Source organism: Musa acuminata, chromosome BXJ3-9 (assembly GCF_036884655.1).
Source record: "Musa acuminata AAA Group cultivar baxijiao chromosome BXJ3-9, Cavendish_Baxijiao_AAA, whole genome shotgun sequence".
NCBI lineage: Eukaryota > Viridiplantae > Streptophyta > Magnoliopsida > Zingiberales > Musaceae > Musa > Musa acuminata.
In genome coordinates this window covers 4605163-4627075 of record NC_088357.1, presented here as the reverse complement: position 1 = coordinate 4627075, position 21913 = coordinate 4605163, and the positions used below count along the sequence as shown (strand labels likewise).

Here is a 21913-nt window from a genome sequence, read left to right as displayed (position 1 = left end):
GTCCATTACCAATCGGAAATTCCAAGGCACAGTGCCAATTGAAACCGTCAAATTGTCAGCTCGTAAGAATGTCCATCCGTCGATATGTCGTGCCCAGGGGATAAGGTGGACTCTTTTAAAAGGTTCGCTGGAGAGGATCCGTTCTCAAGCCGGAACGCCGCACCAGCCCGGACCATTCAGGACAAGCAGGTATTTAAATCCTGACCGAACCCTAAAATTAAATACCCGCTTGATCTCCTCTTTTCTCTCCTTCTTCTTCGGCGTTGAGCTCTTCGGTATTGTTGTCTCCACTGTCGCCAACCTAAAACCCTCGGGGAACCGATCCAGAACCCTAGCTGGGGGTCAGCGATTGGTTCCCTCTTGCCGCTGGCTGATAAAGATTCCGGGGTCCCGCCGCCATGGATCTCACCGGCCTCGCCGTTGTCCTCCGTTCCGCGCTCAGCCACATCCCCGAGGAGCGGAAGGCCGCGGAGGAGAGCCTCAACCAGGTGTGTTCCACGCCCTCCTGTCTTTAACCGGTTGGTCTTTTGAGTTATTGGTCGTTTTCCGACGTTATCGGTGGGCTGCAGTACCGTGTGATCCACGGCGATTGCGCTTTCTTGTGTTGGCTTAGTGATGAGGTTCTTACCAGCCTGATCGCTTCTATCCTTTCGTTGATCTAATGGGGTGTTGAAGTATATAGTTCTTGATTGGTTATTGATAATCACATCGTCTCGTGTTTCTTTTCCCGTTGTTAAGGTATTGTAGTGCGTTGCATTCCATAAACTTTGTGGGTACTTCGCAGCCGTACTTGCCATTTGGAGTATCATATAGACTCATCCGTCCTTCAGTTCTGACCCGAGCTCCATGATGTTAACAAATGAATGTGTATATTATCAGGGGATCATGCCTTTGCATTTTCTTTATTTTCATCCATTGCAAACATTTGATGCTATCTGACAATCCATCAATGGTCCTTGTATTCACATATGCAAAGGTGGAAACACAGAATTATGCATACTACAGGCGGTAGCCTCACACAAGACAGTTATTCTGGTTGTGGTTGTTTTTATATCTTTTTTGTTTGCTATACTAAATTCAGCTTTTCTTTTCAACAGTTACAATATATGGAGCAACATTTGGTGAGGTTATTGCTGATCATAATTGATGGTGGTTGTGATATGGCTGTACGACAAGTGGCCAGCATTCATTTCAAAAACTTTGTAGCTAAAAACTGGTCACCTCATGAACCCGGTATGGATGAGGATTTCCATGTTAGAACTTATAAAACTTGACTTTGGTGCAATATCTTGATGTTATTGATAATTCCAGGGGAGCCACAGAAAATATTAGAAAGTGATAAGAGAGTTGTCCGTGATAATATCCTTCGATTTATTGCTCAGATTCCTCCTTTGTTAAGGTATATCATTTAGTGATTTTTGGAAATTTAAATATTTTCCAAAATGCCAATTTGTACTTACCCCTGATAGTTTTCTGGTGTAAAATTGATAATATCTCTATATGTAACTTTTTGAGGAAAATTTTAATGGAAATATTTCATGGACACCCTCAAACGAACATATGCACATTTGCTAATGAATTACAGATCTAATGAAAGTTTGAACTTAGTGGGCAGGTGCATAATTCGGTAGGCTTAAAGGTGGTAGCATACAACTTTGCCTCCTACATACATGCAATTTCTCTCTTTTATTTATATGTAATGTACTATCTATGCGTATTTCATGCATAAAGTCTAGTACTCAGCTCATTTTCTGTTCTGAATGAATGTTTTAATATCCCCCAGACACTCAGCTACTTTCTTAGGCTTTATCATCAATTCATTACGTTTTAGTTGGCATGTAGTTCGTGCTTGTTAATGTATGTATTGCTTTTAACCTTTAATGCTCGCTTCTTGAATCTTCCCATGCTTGTAGTTTTATTATATTTCTTTCCATTTTCTGGACTATATGTAATTGTTCGATTTGATTTACCTTTGTCGTGGGCAATCTAATAAACATCTTTATAATTGCTAGGGATTGCCTGCTGTGATGTTGTTGCTTGTTTCTTTAGTCTTCCTAGCTTTTTTCAAGAGCTATGGAGGAGAGTTGCATGGTACATCTACATATCACTGTGAAATTCCATGTTGATGCTTTCAACATCTACGTCTCTATCTTGTATACTTCTATTTTCTATGAACATTTTGATTTCTTTCCAGTGTTTATTAGCATGTAAAAATATATGATTTGTCTCTAATGTATTGAAAATTTGTTCTAATATTTAGATTTTCATCACAGAGCACAACTTGGAGAATGCTTAAAAACTATCATCCAAGATGATTACCCAGAACAGTGGCCAAGTCTTCTTCACTGGATAAAGTGCAATTTACAATTGCAAGATCAGCAAGTATTTGCAGCTTTATATGTATTGAGGGTTTTGTCTAGGAAATATGAGTAAGTATAGCTGCTGACTGAAAAATGTTTCTTCATTTGCCTTTCCACTTCATACTTTTTCTTATTGATTAATTCATTGCGATTTAATAAAAAAAATCAACCTTGTGATTTTGATGATACAAATTTAATTTTGATTGATGTTTGGTGAGTCCTGAAATCGAGGTAAGAGTTTCAGTATTGGAGAGGAAAGATTTCTGTTTCGTTGAAACTCTCTTTTTGTGATAGTTGGCCTGGACTACCACTGTATGATGCCATGATTCCATCAAGATTGACACAGTTTAAGTAGCAGCAAATTGAGAAGAAAGATATTACAGTCAGCATCATAGATTAGATTTTATACTTCGCAAGTGGCCTAACTGCATCTGGAATAGAAAATTCCCAGTAGGGGTGTCAAATATATGTTGGGCCACCCATTTTACTTTTTTAATTATCACATTTATGTTGCAACAATTTTGAAAAAGAAAGATGGTATCATCAGCTTCCTACTTTAAAATTGATAGCTTATTTAGAATTAGATGTCAGTCCACTCTGATAAGAAGGTATTGTAGCTTGATTTGTTATGGAGTATGTGCCAAATTTTAAAATGAAAGAAGAGAGCTAGGCAGCAGGCACTTGGCCTATTGTTTACTATCTTGATATTTTTCTAATCTTCTATCTCATTCTCCCATTCCTCTGTTTTCTGCAGTTAAAGCAGATTAACAGCAGATTTGCATGTCTGATTATTTGTTATTTGGTGTTTAAGTAGTAGCTTAAGAAATTCCATGTTGTTGCTGAAAATTGAAATTGAAGATGAAAGGCTACTATTATAACAAAAGGTGACACATTATGGTTGGTGTTTAAATGTAGAGATTCTCTGGACCGCACCCAATATGAGATTTCAATTCTTTGCCTGATATTTACTGATGTGTGTACAAATTTGTCAACTCCAAACAAGTGTTTAAGAGCATAATGTCTTTGGAACATTTATACATTTCTATATGTTACTGAAAACATAATTAAATAATTTAAAATTATAGTGGATGACTCAATTGCAACAGTTTATTGTCAAAGAATGCTACTTTACAAGAGATGCTATTTTTGGATGACACACGACTTGACTGGCCTTTTCTTTTTGTTCTAAGGTTCAAGTCTGACGATGAGCGGACACCACTTCATCTCATCGTTGAGGATACATTTCCTCTGCTGTTGAACATATTCAATAAACTTATTCAGATTATGAACCCCTCAATTGAAGTAGCTGTTCTTATCAAGCTCATATGCAAAATATTCTGGTCATCTATATATGTGAGTTTGTCAAACAAATTTAGTTTCTGTTCAGAGAACATTGTTTAATTTTTTTTGCTTTAAATGCTTTTCAGTTAGAGATTCCACAAAAGCTACTTGATCCCAATGTATTCACTGCATGGATGGTTCTATACTTGAATTTATTGGAGAGACCTGTTCCTTTGGAAGGTCAGCCATGTGATCCTGATCTAAGGAAATCTTGGGGATGGTGGAAAGTTAAGAAGTGGACTGTTCACATATTAAATCGTTTATATACTAGGTGAGAATTTTAGTTGCTGAAATGTGAAGCATGATCTTTCAATCATCTTCAGTTTATTTACTTGTGAAAAATTGCTAAAAGGTTTGGAGATCTGAAGCTTCGGAAGGCAGAGAGCAAAGCATTTGCTCAAATGTTTCAGAAGAGTTATGCTGGTAAAATTTTGGTATGCCACTTACAGTTGCTTGGTGTTCTTCGTACAGGCGGTTATCTGCCTGATAGGATTATCAACCTTATACTTCAATATCTCAGCAGCAGGTTTGTCTTGCTTTGCTCTCCCTAGTTGCTTGTTTGTTAATTTCAGGGGGTTAAGTGGTTGAATTGCCTTATATTGTAAATTATTTCTCTGTTATAATCTTTTTGAAGCTGTGCCATCTGCTAAATACAATTTCCACTATCTATGCCTCCTTGAATCTGGTACTCAATCTTATATATTGAGGTCAAAGGCCTTGTTCTGGAATTTCTGTGACTTTTGAGGAAGAGATCTTTGTAAAACAAGGAATATTTTCTTGAATTTTTTAAAATGAGAAATAACTGTTGGGGCAGTCTACGGGTGGCATCTAATTAGAAAGATGAGAAGAATTCCAGTTCTTGGCTCGATTTGAATGCATTATTCTCATTGAAGCATGCTTGATTTACCAAATAGGCGACTTATAAAATTTTTATCTATAGTGTGGAGAAATCTTATATAGATTCTTTATTTTTGGCTTTCCTGATTGGAATATGTCAGTGACATTTCTTATTATGAATATATTATTTTCTATATCTGTTACCTTTTCTTCTTCTTTGATGTTGTACATTCCAGGACAGAGTATTAAGTAAAATCATATATGTAATAATAATATAAATCATGTAATGAATGCCTTTGTTTCTTGGTTGGCTGTATGTTATGATGACTGCAGATTGCTATTTGTCAAACCCTTTTTTGTTGGCTTCATGGTTGGGCATTTTTATAGTGAACTCTAGGTTTTCTTGTGGAATCATATTTCTCTTTGGTAATGGAAATCTAGTTCTTTTGGTTTCTTATCTTACAACACATTCTTTATCTGGGATGCAAATTTGCTTTAGTTCTGTTGGATGATACATTCACATTGCTTATTTTTTTGGCTGTTACTTTAATGCTATTTCCAGCATGTCGTTGTCCTCTTAGTTTTGTGGTTGCAGATAGTTTTCTTAACTATTATGAACTAGCTCAATTGCATTAATGCTCTGCAGTGTTTCAAAGAACAGTATGTATCAGTTGCTGCAACCACAGCTTGACATTCTTCTTTTTGAGATCATCTTTCCTCTGATGTGTTTCAATGACAATGATCAGAAGTTATGGACTGAAGATCCACATGAGTATGTCAGAAAGGGTTATGGTGAGCTTAGACTCTGTTCTGTACTGAATATGGCATTCTGTGAGATATATATTCTGAATAGCATCTTTGAATTTAATATAGACTAGTATCATGTAGTTTTCTTTATTCCAGATATTATTGAAGATCTATACAGTCCTCGAACAGCAGCCATGGATTTTGTGAGTGAATTAGTGAGAAAACATGGAAAAGGGAACCTACAGAAACTTATTCATTTCATTGTGGAGATTTTTAAGAGGTTGCTTAACTCGTTGGTCCTTTATATCCTCTTGTACTTGTTCTCTTCATGGTTCTTTACATATTTTATATGATTACTTGTACCAGATATGATGAGGCACCTATTGAACTTAAACCATATCGTCAGAAAGATGGTGCTCTTCTAGCTATTGGAACATTATGTGATAAACTGAAGCAATCCGAGCCTTACAAATCAGAGCTAGAGCGGATGTTAGTTCAACATGTTCTTCCTGAGTTCTCAAGTCCTGTTGGTCACCTTCGAGCAAAGGTTACACCTCTTTTCCTATTTACTTAATCTCTGTGCTTGGTGTTGGGTCATGTTTCCCTCTTTTGTTTCTGAACATCCAAGCACTACTATTTTTCCTCCCAGAGTCAAAAATTAATTTTACATACCAATCAAATTTATCAGTGGCATTGTCTGTTGCTGCTTGTTCTCATGCCATGCTAGTGATGCTTTTACGAGACTTATACTATTGCCTAACTATTCTTTGTGCCGTGTTGCTGATTTACAAAGTACCATTTTCTTATCGTGATTTTTTGGGTAGTTTATTTTTATTTTTTTAAAATTAAATCAAGATTTCCATTTAATTGTTAATATCAAAACTTTTGAATTTATGGATCTATTTGATTGAATACTAGGCAGCATGGGTTGCTGGGCAATATGCACATATCAACTTCTCTGACCAGAACAATTTTCGGAGAGCCTTTCACTGTGTTGTTTCTGGAATGCGGGATCCAGAGCTTCCTGTGCGTGTTGATTCAGTTTTTGCTTTGCGCTCATTCATTGAGGCTTGCCAAGGTATGCTTAAGCTAACCTTACCTGTAACCTAATTCAGTGGAATTTTTATTGATTTATCATCTGAAGTAACTTTGAGTTATGTTTTTGGTGTAGATCTAAATGAGATCCGACCAATTCTTCCTCAATTACTTGATGGTATGCAGAGTCATATTTCATTTAATATCTGCTGTACTCTATTCCTTCCTAAGATCTTTAAATTTTTATGTGCAGAGTTCTTTAAACTTATGAATGAGGTTGAGAATGAAGACCTTGTCTTCACTCTTGAGACCATTGTGGGCAAGTTTGGTGAAGAGATGGCTCCATATGCTTTTGGCTTGTGCCAGAATCTGGTATAATAATTTCCTTATAATATGTTTGTGATATTGTAATATGATTTGTTCTGATATGAATTTTAAATGTTTGCATAGGCTGCTGCATTTTGGAAGTGCTTGAATACATCTGAAGCAGATGAAGAAGCTGATGATTCAGGTGCTTTAGCTGCTATTGGTTGTTTGCGTGCCATAAGCACAATCCTGGAGTCCATTAGCAGTCTTCCACATCTTTTTGCTCAAATTGAGCCTATTTTACTGCCTATAATGCAGAGAATGCTGACTACGGATGGTCAAGGTAATGTTCATTTAAGGGAATTTAGTTATCTATCCATATATGTTTACACAAATATACATATACAAGTGTTTCTTTGTGTAATGTTCACTTGGATATATACCTAACCTAACATCTATGGTACTGCCCCATAACATGTAACATCCAAATGAAACTATGAAAGTACTGCCTGATTGGTCATTTCGAAACAATTCCATGTGCTAAATTAACACACTCATATGAGAATCTGGGGATGGGGCCATTGACTGTTGTACCATGCTGATTGGTGGTATCGGTCCATGGGCGGACTGTTATGTGCTGGTTGGTGCAAGCGCATACCATATGTTGATCTGTTGGTATGTTTCGGTTTTTTTGAAAAAAGACTGAAAATTCACAAAAATCCCCTTTTAGGATTTTTTATTCTAATGTAATGTAATATTATTGTATTCAAATAATAATTGAGTGTATATAAGACAAATGAATAGCAATTTGTAGGTTATAAGGATGAACATAGTGGATATGAGAAATTCCGCAGAATCCCAAGTTCCAATTCTTTTTTATCCGAATCAATGGCTTGATTACCACTGATGTCGGTTAAGAACATTAATTCGCTACAAGTGTAAGAGTGAGAAAGATAGTGAGACTGAGAGTGAGTGAGAATGAGTGAAAGACGGGAGAGGGAGGACGGTTTAATGTCCCAAAAGAGGGCTCAACAGTCAATTTGACTGTTGGGGTCAAACTTGACCAGATTTGGGTTAAAGTCAAGTATTTTTGTTGATTTGGAGTAAGCTATCCGGTCAATTTCTTTGTGATGGAAAGAAAATCACATATTTACACTATTCCCATTCATTTTTTTGTTAAAGGTCCTATTGAACCTGCTAGTTAGAAAACAAAGCTTAAGTTAGATAAAATGTATATCCATTTGTGACCTTGCTACTTTTTAGTGAAAGTGTAGCCAGGAAAGGTAAAGAAGAAGGCACCAAAAGTCTCTTAGTTGTACTAGACCATAAGGCAACATTTTCCTGCTCTGTATCAATGCCCTTATGTTTTCACATTTGCTATTCTTGAGCTATGTTAATGTTGATGGGAATTATGAAAATTTTACTAGCCCTTGGCACCCTGTGGAAAGCCCACTGCAAAGTACTCGTGGTGAAATGATTTACTCATTGTTTGTATATAAGAAGTTTGATTTTGAAACTTATCAATATCTGAAGTTGGTAGAGTAAATTATTTGCTTTGTTATAAATTGATCTTTTTGCAAAGATGAAAATACTCTTCAAAATGGTTGAAATTTCAACTTGTAATTGAATTTGATTTATCAGCATCTGCTAACTTATAAGTAACTTTTTGGCAATCGATGTGATATCCATGGACCATGATATGTTGGATTACCTAGCCTCCCAGTTGCCTTGTTAGTGAAATCACAAACTGCTATGGCTGGAAGGAGAATTGAACATGAACTTTCCATTTTATAAAGTGTACAAGGATGGTCAACAGAGGCTTTGCTTGGTACAATGAGGTGATTGAATGGAGAATGTTGGTATGAAGTGACTGATGGAAGTGTTATGTCATCTTGTGGTAGAATAAAACGAATTAGATGAGATAGGAGTAAGAAGAGAAGTATGAGAATGGAGAGGAGAGAAGGAGAGTGTAAGGAGAGAGACAGGGTCTTGGGTACCCATCTTCTTTCTTGGAGCTAGCTGCTAAATCTGGCCAGTTTGATACATAGTTGTGAGGAAAATATTCATGGGGCAATCTTACCATGACATCAAAGCCTAACCTCTAAAAGGGGCAATCAACTGCATAAGGTTCTTACCAATGTGTCTGGAGAGGGTTGGTCAATGTAGCTGGAGGGTCAATGTGCTTATTTTCCTTGGAAAATTCATGATTTTTTTAAAATTTCGCCAAACTTGTGATTTCCCTTTCATTAGTGATGGTCTTAACTTGAATCAAACTTCTTGTATTAATTTAAGACCATGATATCTGCAAGGTGAGTTTTAAATGCTGGTTTGGCTTTACTGCAGAATTGTTCATTGTAGCTGACATTGTCGAACCTACAGACCAGTGCTGTCTTCTTGGCTGAGAACAGAAAATTGTGTGGAATTTCATTCTTTCTATGATCATTAAGACTGCTTGCTATTATAATCCATAAAGAGTATTTTCCTTCCTATCCTCTATAATTTGTTGGTCCTTAATTCTGTTGTATGAGTGTAAATCTTGTCGTCTACATCATATGGAAAGTTTTAATGGTATGCGGCTCTGATTAGATTGGTTATTTTACTAGTTTGTGGCACTGCTAACTTTGGTTATTTCACCATGTGCTATGCAACTTTGTGGCAAGTCGAGAACATATCTGTAAACTTTGCTAGGTCCTTGTGATGCAGTGTTATTTCCTGATAATCTTCATGTTTCACAGATGTTTTTGACGAAGTTCTGGAACTTGTTTCTTATATGACAATTTTCTCCCCAACAATCTCATTGGACATGTGGAGTCTTTGGCCTTTAATGGTAGAAGCACTTGGAGACTGGGCTATAGATTTCTTTGAAAGTAAGTCAACATGCTAATCTTCTAGGGGTTTTTTCTTCTGGAGCTTGTTATTTATATTCTATAAATTAATATTATTATTCATTTTTTCTTGCAATTAGTGGCTTACTCTATGTATCAATCATTAATACAAATTGTATGCTTTATTTTATTTGTTCCCTTTGCAACTTAATCTGCATGTTCTGTATTGTAATCCAAGATCTTCACTATCAGTTTAAAATGGACTTCCAAGATATAGATGTGGACTACTTTATTTTATTTGTAATCAGGTTTTTTTCTAAAAAAATGTTATGGTATGGAAAGCAAATTTTTTATGAAGTCAGGTGGTTGAGTAAGAGGATGAGGGTAAAGGTAAAGAGAGATTGATGATATATCTCTACCCAACTGCAAAAAGGCCCTGACACTGAAGGGAGTGCCAGGTGGTTGAGTAAGAGGATGAGGGTAAAGGTAAAGAGAGATTGATGATATATCTCTACCCAACTGCAAAAAGGCCCTGACACTGAAGGGAGTGCTATCTTCCTACTTTTAAAAGACAAAAAGAAAATTTCAATGTCAAGATGACCTTCATTCAAATATTAAAATCAATCCAATTTAATTATATATTTTTAGCTCTTTTTTTATTCACTGCTTTTATTAGTTATTATAATTAACTGTTTATGTTATAACTAACTACATTAGCTATAATCAATTTTATATATCGTTATTTATACATATATCTTTATCTTCAAGTGAAAAATATCCTTAAAATTTATACAGTATGCTGAAATACATATTCTGCAATTTATACATTAAGTGAATTATTATTTAATAATTAGTTATGCTATCTACAATAAGTGGCAAATACCTTTACAATTTATTTTTTATATTTAAAAAAATTTGAGTATAATTTTTTACCTTCATATTTAAATAGATAGACCTTTAAAATTTGAATGAAATATATTCTATTTCACTTGTAATGTAATTGTTTAATAAATGTTCTATGTAAATATTTTGTTATTAATTATTACTATAATCATGGCAGCACAATTACTTGATGTTACTTTTTAAATAACATTTAACATTATATATGTACATACTATCTTTAAAAATAATGTGTTTAATAATTGATTAGTAATTTATTATCATGTTTAATAAAACATGTGGTAAAATTTAGTTATGGTTAATTAAAATAAAATATTAATGAAATTTACATTAGTCAACTAAGTAATACACTTTTGAGCCAGTACCAAAATGGTTGACAGTTGAAATGGTATGGTTTGGTATCATATGGCTGTGGGGAGAAGTTGGCGATGTGGTGCAGTGGTGCAGAGCAGTAGGAGAAGAGGAAGATAATAAGACAAGGCAAAAAATAAAAAAGAAGGGGGTAGGGTGTAGACTGCTTGGTACAGCTGGGTACTGATCAACCTGGTTTTGGATTGACCTGGCAAAAGTTTCCAGTTCATGTGCTGGTCAGCCATCAGACTTGTAGAAACTAGATCATACCATTTGGTATGTTTGAGGTACAAATCCACAAAATCAACTAAGGAATACTAGCTTGTAATAAAATATTAAGAACTATTATTTTAGATGAATGGAGGAGTTCTCCTTAAGTTCCTAACTTAAAAGTAAGGATTTGTATAAATTGTAAAGGTAAATGTCTTGTGTCAAGAAAGATTAAACTTAGACTATTTACTTAGAGATACAGTTGAAAAAATATAGAGAAAAGAGAGGCTTACTAAAGTTTTTTTGGAGAGAAATATGCATATATTAAGTATGTTCATCTGATTAGGGATATCTACAATGAGATCATTATTCATAGAACATTAGAGTCTAGGCAAGTGTATTCTTTATTGCATTAGGTTTATGCTGAGGGTCAATTTAGAACTCTCTGATTTGTTGCATTTGTTATGATGAACTTACAAAACACATCAGGATTGAAGTCAGAAATGGTGATGGGTAGGTTACAAATTTCACCATACCTGAACCTGAACCCAAACTTGAATTTCACCATGTCACTTGTGCACTTGTTACCTGTTACTTGTTAGTGATTAAAAGTGCACTTGTCACTGACTCACCATTTCACATGAATAGGTTGTTTCCAACACACTGTACTTGTTACTTGTTAGTGACTTCTAAAGTGCTATAAATTATAAAATAATGAACAAAGGAGTTATGATGCGTAATTTTAAAGTAAATCACCATTCTTGTGTTTATCTACTGTACTCATCCAACTTGTTCAGATGTTCTTATTCCTGTTCATGATAAAAAATGAACTCTTGCATATCAAGTTAATTCTTATTGTGCTATCTTGTTTCAAATTGGCACTATCCAAATCCTCTGACTACTGGATAATCATTGTCTTCTCAAAGTTAGTGATATAAAATTTCAGCTTTATGCTGAAACAAATCTGTGAAATATTTCCTACTACTGTTCCGTTGTTGACTTATTGCTTTGTGAGAACTTTTCTTTTTTTTTTGAGAGGAAAGTCTTAGGTTATTCTTTGATACAATTCTCTTTTTACCACCTTAAGAATTATGCTAGCTTATATTTAACTTCATTGTTCATGCCTAGAGTGATTGAATAATATACTCAAGATGATCTGTATGCTTTATTGCTTTTGATGATTACAATGTTTGATATGACTATTAGAGTATTACACTACACGGAATCATCTGCACCTGTCAACAGATATGTTTCAGATCTCAATTGTATTGTTAATTTGCTCAAATTTCAATTTTCTTCAGGGCTTTACTTCATGTATTTAATCTAGTGGCAATGTTTTCTGGTAGATATGCTTGTTCCTCTGGACAACTACATATCCAGGAGTACAGCTCATTTCCTTACATGCAAAGATCCAGATTACCAGCAAAGCCTGTGGAAAATACTTTCAACAGTAAGTGAAGTGGCTCTATTCAGTTTTTTATTAAGCTGACAAGCGTAGTTCCATTATTTTTTGTCTCTTATTGATGCAAAGCTTTTGATCTTTGATACATTTTGTACAGATCATGTCAGATAGAAAGATGGAAGACAGTGATATTGAGCCTGCTCCTAAGCTGATTGAAGTAGTATTCCAAAATTGTAAAGGTCAAGTGGATCACTGGGTTGAGCCTTATTTGAGGATTACTATTGATCGACTGCATCGGACAAAGAAGCCATATATGAAATGTCTTCTGATGCTAGTGGTAAGAATTCCTGTTTGATGTGTCAGCAGTGAGTACCTGACTTAATTTTATCTCTTCACTTGGTATAGAGTACATGATGTATTTTGAACAAGTGAAATGAACTGCTGGAGTAAGATTTATTAGTCTTCTGTTGTGAAATTAAACAGTTCAGACAACAATGGAATACAGGCATGTTCTTATGTGAAGAATCTGGACATGACATGTGTTCATGCTGTTCAGAAAACCGACGAGAATATATAGTAACATGTTTTCTTGGGAATTTGATTGCAAATGATTTGCTTTGCAAGAATGGTTTCATAAGTTAGTGCCTTGGCCTTTTCTGTTAGTTGAGTCTGATCAAAAGAAAGTCAGGCCTAACGAAGTCTGTGCTAGTCAGTTTTGGTCTCCATAATTTTTGTAGAGCTTATGATTAATTTGTTTCTAAAAGTCAGTGACATCCAAACAACCATGGCATAGATTTGTTCCATGGTGATACATTTTGCTCAGATTCCGCCGAAGATTTACAGTTCCCCTGGTAGGACAAGGTAAGTTGATTCTTTGGAGGAAGACCAAGAAATGCCTTAGTCAAAACAATGAGAAATGCTTGGATAACCCAATATATTGATGATATCGGCCTTTGCAAAACTTGATGGTAGTATGCTATTCATTTGGCCCCAAATATCTGGGAACTATGGCATTTTATTACTACCATCCATCATAGTAGTTACAAGTTTCTATCTGGTTAAACCTTGTTAATAGTTATATCATGACAATGATACATATATGTCACAATAATCTTATATTGTTTTGTTCTGCCATGTTATTAAACCTTCTACTTATCCCACATTACATCTATTTGGTCATCATAAATACTGCTTGAATCACGATTTTGATTATTTTGTATTTGTTTGATGTATAATCTATTCTTGATATACTTATGTATAAAATTAGGGTTATTGGGTATTTGCAAATCTGTTCTTATACATTAACAAATTCAATTGTATCTCTTCCTGCAAATTGATTGCCGTCTTTGATAGTCTAACACAAAAGACTTGTTTTTCTAACACAAAGGACTTGCAAATTGAGGGAGGTCCTTGGTACAACGGTAATGTTGCTCTTTGCAATATGGGAGACCAAACTTCGAGTTAGGGAAATAGCTTCTATGTATCTCTCTATATGTAGAGGTAAGGTAAGGTCCCCTTCCCAGATCCCGCCTTGGCGGGAGACTCGTGTATTGAATAGGCCCTTTTACATTCCCTTGCTCATTTATCACATTGTATGAGTGGCTTATCTAAAAGAGAGTAAAAATACATCATCACACAAGCATTGTTGTGGCCTCCGATTTCAGATCCTAAGTGATGGATGTTATTTAGTCTGGTTTATGGTAGGCAATCTAATCAATTGGGAAATTGATTTACCTTTCCTTAGTTATTTCTTTTCCCCCTTTTGAGGACATCACCATAGTGTATCTGGGTCGTGTTGTTTTTTGATGCTCCCACAGGAAGAACTCCAGTGTTCTTGCATAGAGGTTGCTGGTGAGGTCTGCAAAGAGCTACTCATAGATGGAGTGTAGAATAGTGAGGGCTGCACTGGAGAGGCTGGAAGTTTGAAGAAGTGAGAATTGAGTAATAGATAGAAGAAGACTCAAGATAGAAGGACTTTATTATGGTTCAAATGTGATGAACCCATTTAATTTGAGACCTTTTTGAGGACTTATACTAAATTTTGTGTAATATATCAATCTTCCTAGATAGTTTAGTTTTTCCTGTCCACTTTGTTTCTTATAAATAAATTATGTTAATTCTCCTACTCATTGTATCTATCAATTATAACCCCTTCTAAAAAAAGTGTTCCTATACTCCACGTTGTTAATTTAGTTTTCTGTTTTTGAATTAACTGTTTTATTACTTGCACTGTGTGTTGCTCCTTGTATATTGTATACCACACGTTCTGTACTAAAATATCCGAGAACCCTTTGTATGTTATATACCAGATGTAGGTGACAATGTGATGGGTTGTTCCAGGGTGACTTTCCATCCCACCCTTTGCACTTCGGGGCACACGTGGTGGAGATATCTTGTGTCATTCTGGGTGATGATCTATTCATATAATAAAATTGGTTAAGATCCATGTTTGTGAGATCTGACAAAGTTACAAGTTAAATATCAACAGCCTAACTCAACCCTCTTTAGTTTGAGTTTGGGATCAGCAGTGAATAACACATGCAGAGTTTACTTTAATCTTTAGTAATACTTCTAAAATTTGAAGAGCCATTTTGTTAATTAATCCATTTTAAATTAAAAGTTACACCTATATTCTAACATGTCTATGTTAATAGGAGAAAAGAGTTGTCCAAATGGACTTCATTGGGGGCTGTGGTTTTGTGATTATTTATTGAGAAATCTCACAAAGTTTCATCCTTTCTAAATACTATGTTTGTGGGTGTATGTCTTTAATTAGCTTTGGTTAAAAAAACCAGTTTTCTATCTTTTAAGTATTCTCAAGTGTATGCTTGCTATTCTCTTGAATAAAAGTTTCTGTTAAGGATGTATCTGCTTTCAGTGCTCTATTCTTGATGCTTTTCTTCTATTAGGGTCTGGTTATTCTTGTGCCTTAAGTTCAAATATGTGCGTCACATATAGCATGCCTTGATACTCTAGATCATCTTCTAACTCGAAATCAAATGCTGTAACAGTTATTTCTATGATTGTATCTTATTCATCTCATCTGTTATTTGGAATTCTGAATTTGATGCCTTTTGGAGTTTATGTATTTTCATTTTAATGCAATACATTGGCTGTTGCAGATTGCTGATGCTCTTTACTATGATGCCTCTTTGACTCTTGGGACACTGCATAAGCTTGGAGTTGCTTCAGATATTTTCAATCTCTGGTTTCAGATGCTGCAAGACGTAAAAAAGAATGGTATGCGTGCAAACTTTAGAGGGTAAGACTTTGTTTTTTTCTCTTTCATGTTAGTTCCCATTAATGTCTTTGGCTTAATGCCCTGTGTTAATTGTAGGCTACATGATAAAAAGGTTTGCTGCTTGGGATTAACTTCACTTCTTTGCCTCCCTGTGGATCACTTTCCTGGTGAAGCTTTAGAACGTGTCTTTAAAGCAACACTCGATCTTCTAGTTTCTTATAAGGGTCAAGTTGCAGGTACATCTTTTTGCATCTTTCTGCATATATGGCAGAGTATATTCTCCCAAATCTTTTGGACTGCCCTTCTTGGTTGCTCCTATCCACATCCTATGTTTTACTAAAAATTTATGGATTGTTTCCTGTTATTTATTTCCTGCTATCTTCCACCATATCATATATGTCCTAACTGTTTCCCTGGATACAAGTTTTTGTTAATCTGAGATTCTCCTGAAATTTCAACTGCTGTCTTCCGATGTAAATTATTACTAGAATACCTGTTAGCTAATTACTTTGTTTATCTTGTTACCTCATCTCATGTCGGAGATGCCTCTTGCATAATTTTCTTTTTCTTCTAGTATTAATGTTAAAGAAAATATTTTAGATTGAGTGCCTTATTTCATTAAACAGTAACTTCTTTTGCTTTAACAGAAGCTGAAAAGCTAAATGATGCTGCTGTTGATATGGATGGTTTTGATGCTGATGAGGAAAACGAGGAAGAAGATTCTGATAAAGAAATGGGAGATGATACGGAGGATGGGGATGAAGTGGACAGTCTAGAACTTCAGAAATTGGCAACAGAGGTTAGTAGAAGAATGTAATTTCTTTATCAGCTGGTATTTCGTTTTTACAATCATCAATAATTCTTCCATGGTGAAGGCTAGCACACAAGATGACTACCATTCAACCTGTCTACTAGGATTTTATTAGCACAAGTGACACTGAAGTTTACCAATAGGAGAACCGGTTGTTTTATGGTGGATAAGGGTAACCTATAGAAGTAAATGGACTTTTAAAAAAATGAAAATCTCATGATTCCTAGATTATTTGTTTTCAATTCATTTTCTTTCGTGGAACATCTCTTGTGCACCACCGTGCCGTCACGAACTTAGCTGGAATTGCTTAAGTCGTGAGGCACCCTTGCGGCAAAGACGCAAACTTAGCTTGCGTTGCCTAAGTCGCGCTTCGCCCTTGCGATTTGCGTCCGCAAAGAACAGCCCACTTGCAACCTCTCGCAAGTCCCGAAGAACCTGTAAAAGAGAAAGTTGATTAGTTCGAAGTACAAGCGACGGACAAGTCCTGACGTCTCGTGAAAAGGGGAAGCTTTACAAGCAATTCAGCGAGCACCTTGCGTGCACAAGAGAAAAGAGGGAGAGGAGGAAAACAAGGACTTCAGAGGGGTTGAACGAACAGCTGCAAGTCCACAAACAGCTGCTCATCGGGTGCCGGGCGCGGCAACAAGTTACTGTCAAGGTAACGTGCGAACTTGCAAAAGATTGTTCAACTCCTGACACTATACCGAAGCCCCATCCCCCATGGGGCCACCCAGGTGGTTCCAGGGTGCTTAGATGGCTGACGTTTCGCGTGCAGCAGCGGGCTGTAGAAAACAGCCCGTGGCACGCAAAAACGAAGCTGTTTTGCTCGGTTCGGTGAGCGGTCGCACTGTAGCACTGCAACTTGTTCGAACTTACATTTTTACAAGTAAAAGGACTTGAAACCAAACCAAAACATGCTGCCAAGCAGCTGTACATGTAGATGAGAGCGACGAACGGTTTGTTGAACGGAGTTGTTGCGGGTGCGCGACGACCGTTCGTGACATTCTCCCCCACTCAAACTGTTGACCCTCGTCGACGCTTGTTGATAGTTGTTGATAATTGTTTCTTCATGTCGCAGGGCATCTTCGGGCTCCCAACTGGCTTCAGTTCGGGGAAGCTTTCGCCACTTCACCAAGTACTCGGTCTGCTCAGCTCCATTAGGTAGCTTTATCTTGCGATTTGCTAAAATAGTTTCAACTCGCTTCTCATAGGAGACTCTGGTGGGGGGTAGCCGAGTTGGAACACTTCGGGAAGCATCTTGCGGATCCGAGTGGTAGGCTTTTAGGTTGTTGGCGTGAAGAACATTGTGAATTTTGAACCACACCGGTAGCTGCAACTTGTAGGAGGCGTTGCCCACCCTACTGATAATTGGGAAGGGCCCTTCATACTTGCGCACCAATCCTTTGTGTACTTTGTTCTAAAGAATTGGAGTGATGCTGGTTGGAGCTTTACCAACACCAAATCTCCGACCTTGAACTCTTGCGGTCGCCTTCCCAAGTCTGCCAACTTCTTCATCCTTTTTGCCACCTTCTCCAAGTAAGCCCGCGCAATATCTGCATTTCGGTGCCACTCCTTTGCGAATTGGTAGGCTGACGGACTACTTCCAGTATACCCGATTGCCATGATGTGAGGAGTTGACGGTTGTTGTCCTGTAATGATCTCGAAGGGGCTCTTGTTGGACGCAGAGCTCAAGTTGTAGGAGAATTGGGTAATGTCCAACAACTTCACCCAATCTCGTTTGTTGGCACTCACGTAGTGCCAAAGATATTGCTCTAGGAGCGAGTTTATCCTTTCAGTTTGGCTATCCGTTTGGGGGTGGAGGCTTGTGGAGAAGTATAACTTGGACCTCAACAATTTTAATAGCTCGGTCCATAATCGTCCTAGGAACCGAGCGCCTTGATCACTGATGATATTGTGTGGGGCTCCCCAATACCTCACCACATCCTTCATCATCAGCTTGGTCGCCTCCTCTGCTGAACAGTGTAGCGGAGCAGCAATGAAAGTTGCATACTTTGAAAATCGATCGACCACCACGAGTATCGATCCGAGTCTCCCTACTGTTGACAAGCTTGATATGAAGTCCAAGGAAATGCTCTCCCACGGCCTTTTTGGTACGGGCAACGGCTTCAAAAGTCCCACCGGCTTCCGCTGCTCCACCTTGTCTTGTTGGCAAGTGAGGCACGTTCGAACATATTCCTCTACATCAGTCCCCATCTTCGGCCAACAGAAGGCCCTCTCTACGAGAGCGAAGGTTCTATAAATGCCTGAGTGTCCAACCCAAAGGGAATCGTGACACACTCTTAAGAGTTCACGCCTAATATTGTCCACTCGAGGAACATAAACCCTATTTCCTTTGGTGTAAACGAGTCCCTCTTGGACCCAAAACCGTCGTGCCTTGCCTTCTTTAATGAGCTGCATCAGGGTTATTGCCTGGAGATCACTGTACAGACCATCTCTGATCCTGGAAAGGAAGTTGGAGTGCAACTGACTTGCTTGGCCTCTGCCCTCCAATTATACGGCATTTGCCCGCTTCACTTTTCGACTCAATACATCGGCCACGACATTTGCCTTTCCGGGCTTATACTCCATTACCATATCAAACTCGGCCAGGAAGTCCTGTCATCGTGCTTGCTTTGGGGAGAGTTTCTTCTGAGTTTGGAAATAACTCAAAGCGATGTTGTATGTCCTTAAAACAAATCGCGATCCAAGAAGGTAGTGTCGCCAAACTCGTAGACAGTGGATCACCGTTGTCATCTCCTTCTCATGCACCGGATATCGCCGCTCGGTCTCGTTGAGTTTGCGGCTCTCGTAGGCCACCAGATGACCCTCCTGCATGAGCACTCCCCCAATAGCGAAGTCTGAAGCATCTGTATAGACTTCGAAGGGCTTCCTATAGTCCGGCAATTTGAGCACTGGTTCTTCCAACACAACAGTCTTTAGATCTTGAAATACAGCTTCACATTTATTAGACCACCTCCAAGGTTGCTCCTTCAGCAACTCCGTCAATGGAGTTGCACGCTTCGAATACCCCGCTATGAAGCGTCGATAGTAGTTGACGAAGCCAAGGAAGGATCTCAACTCTGGCACCTTCTTTAGAGTTCGTCATTCCGCAACCGCTTGCACCTTCGATTTGTACATCCGAATGGAGCCATCACCGATTCGATACCCCAAGAATAAGATCTCCGTTTGAGCAAAGTAGCATTTCTCCCTTTTCACGAACAACGTGTTCTCCCTAAGAACCTTGAAAATTGTCCGAAGGTGCTTAACATGCTCCTCGAGCGTTTGACTATAGACGACGATATCGTCTTAGTAGACGATCACGAACTTATCCAAATACTCCTTGAATAGCTGGTTCATGAGAGTGCAGAACGTGGCCGGAGCGTTGGTTAAGCCGAAAGGCATCACCAAGAACTCAAACGCTTCGTACCTGGTCACACAGGTAGTTTTTGCTTTGTCGCCTTCAGCAATGCGCACTTGCCAAAACCCCAACCGAAGGTCGAGTTTTGAGAAATACTTGGCTTTGCCCAACTGGTCGAACAAGTCCGCGATGAGCGAGATGGGATACTTGTTCTTTACCGTCACTTTGTTGAGGGCTCGGTAATTGACGCATAGACGGAGGCTCCCATCTTGTTTCTTCTGGAAGAGAACTAGAGCTCCGAATGATGCCACTCGGGTAACGTGCGAACTTGCGAAAGATTGTTCAACTCCCGACACTATACCGAAGTCCCATCCCCCATGGTGCCACTCGGGTGGTTCCAGGGTGCTGAGATGGCTGAAGTTTCGCGTGCAGCAGCGGGCTGCAGAAAACAGCCCGTGGCACGCGAAAACGGAGTTGTTTTGGGGCTATTTTGTTCGGTTCGGTGAGCGGTTGCACTATAACGCTGCAACTTGTTCAAACTTACATTTTTACAAGCAAAAAGACTTGAAACCAAGCCAAAACATGCTGCCAAGCAGCTGTACATGTAGATGAGAGCGACGAACGGTTCGTTGAACGGAGTTGTTGCGGGTGTGCGACGACCATTCGTGACAGTGCACATGCATAGGTGTCGAGCACTGTTGGATCTGCTCTTTGATCCATGTCAGCATGGATCATGAAGCATGCCAAAGGTTATTCTTTCAGTGTGCTGTGTGCAGCTTTGGAGATGCACTCCCCCATTACAAAAAACCAGGATGCCACTTTGATATTAGAAGTTCAGTGTTTTTTTGTTAATGGCAATGAGGATTGGTTTAGGATGGAAACCCATTATGTGGGGGCTTTTTTATAGTAATTCTTAATTCTTTTAGTTCATCCTTGGTTTTCTTATGCGTAATCACATCACTAAATCATCTAGTTTGCTCCCAGTAATTTTGAATCATTTTGTGGCATCAATATTTATTTAGTTCTGCTCATAAATGATGAAATTAGGCGAGAGGGTTTCAATCAAATGATGAGGATTACGAGACTGACGATGATTACAGTGATTATGATGATGACTCGCAATCACCAATTGATGAAATTGACCCTTTCATTTTCTTCGTCGAAACTGTTCATGGTAAAACAGTTTGTCCGTTTATTTCGTCTTGATCTCCTCTCATTTCAAACATGCCTGACATGTAACCATTATGGTCAGCTTTGCAAGCTTCAGATCCTACTAGGTTTCAGAACCTGATGCTGACCTTAGACTTCCACTACCAAGCTCTTGCAAGTGGCATTGCTCAACATGCCGAGCAGAGAAGGACATATATCGAGAAAGAAAAGCTGGACAAGGCAGCCACTCAGTGAATATCATTATAGTAAAAGATTAAAATAGTTTCATGTTTCATATTGTCAGCGATCTCTTAAATGGAGGAAGAATCTAAGGTAGTTCATGGAGCCATTTTCCGAGGTATCATTTGTCAGGACGATTGTAGGCTCTGACAATTTTGCTTCTCCTTTGATGGAGAATCCAGATAACAGATGCATTTTTGTAAATGCTATGTTATCTTCAATTCTATCAGCAATTCTTTTGGTGGTCTCTTGGTGTGAGGGATCACTGCCCAATAATATCACCGATTTTGTGTTCTTTTTTTTTTTTTCCCCCTTGGAAGCACATAAGATATTATTTACCTTTTGTCTATGAAAGAGTCCAATTATGAGGGGATTTATTGCTTGATCATTCTGTGAAAGAAGGGGGCCAGCAATAAAGGATGTATATAGAGTCGTTTATACCAAGGGATGATACTGAACTGACTCGGTTGCAAAGATCTTTGATATTAATATTTGAATTATTAGTGTTTACTGCCTTGAGAGGTTGATGTATTGTTCCCGTATTATTTTCTTCTGATGTTTTCCATCGTTATAATGTGCATCGTTATAATGTGCTTGTATCTTATGATTTTTAAAAATTTAAAAGATAATAACTCTAATTATTGAGTTCAAATCATTTAACCCTCGATCTGATATAATTCAACCGAATAGTTTGTGTAATACTTACTGGCTGTTCTTGGCCCTATTATTCTCTAACAACTGAGTAATCCATTCAATTATCTATCCCCACTTCGTGTTAAGACGACAAAGCATCAAAAGAT

The 21913-nt window shown here is 37.7% G+C and overlaps 1 protein-coding gene across 2 annotated transcripts; it reads left to right on the top strand.

Moving 5' to 3' along the window:
- Positions 1-240: 240 nt before the first annotated feature.
- On the top strand, positions 241-21632 carry LOC103997171 (importin beta-like SAD2). Of its 2 annotated transcripts, XM_009418331.3 has the most exons (22): positions 241-488; positions 1098-1233; positions 1312-1399; positions 2274-2429; positions 3551-3713; positions 3788-3972; positions 4054-4227; positions 5185-5330; positions 5442-5565; positions 5652-5832; positions 6204-6363; positions 6457-6498; positions 6574-6692; positions 6771-6969; positions 9362-9493; positions 12259-12362; positions 12472-12651; positions 15437-15576; positions 15652-15791; positions 16203-16354; positions 20772-20898; positions 20977-21632. In XM_009418331.3, exons 1-22 carry the CDS (start codon positions 399-401, stop codon positions 21126-21128), a joined length of 3090 nt encoding a protein of 1029 aa, XP_009416606.2. In that variant the 5' UTR covers positions 241-398; the 3' UTR covers positions 21129-21632. The 2 variants fall into 2 exon arrangements, 1 of the variants encoding a protein (XP_009416606.2); XR_010500938.1 differs by lacking the exons at positions 20772-20898; positions 20977-21632 and having other exon boundaries at positions 253-488; positions 15437-15554; positions 16203-16339.
- The last annotated feature ends 281 nt before the right edge of the window (positions 21633-21913 follow it).

What these genes read in the sequence shown, in the direction of transcription:
- LOC103997171 (XM_009418331.3), top strand. Translation starts at nt 399, where the DNA reads ATGGATCTCACCGGCCTCGCCGTTGTCCTCCGTTCCGCGCTCAGCCAC. An exon ending in GGCTATAGATTTCTTTGAAA is followed by an intron (nt 9,494 to 12,258) that starts GTAAGTCAACAT and finishes GTTTTCTGGTAG; the next exon opens with ATATGCTTGTTCCTCTGGAC. An exon ending in TGTGGAAAATACTTTCAACA is followed by an intron (nt 12,363 to 12,471) that starts GTAAGTGAAGTG and finishes CATTTTGTACAG; the next exon opens with ATCATGTCAGATAGAAAGAT.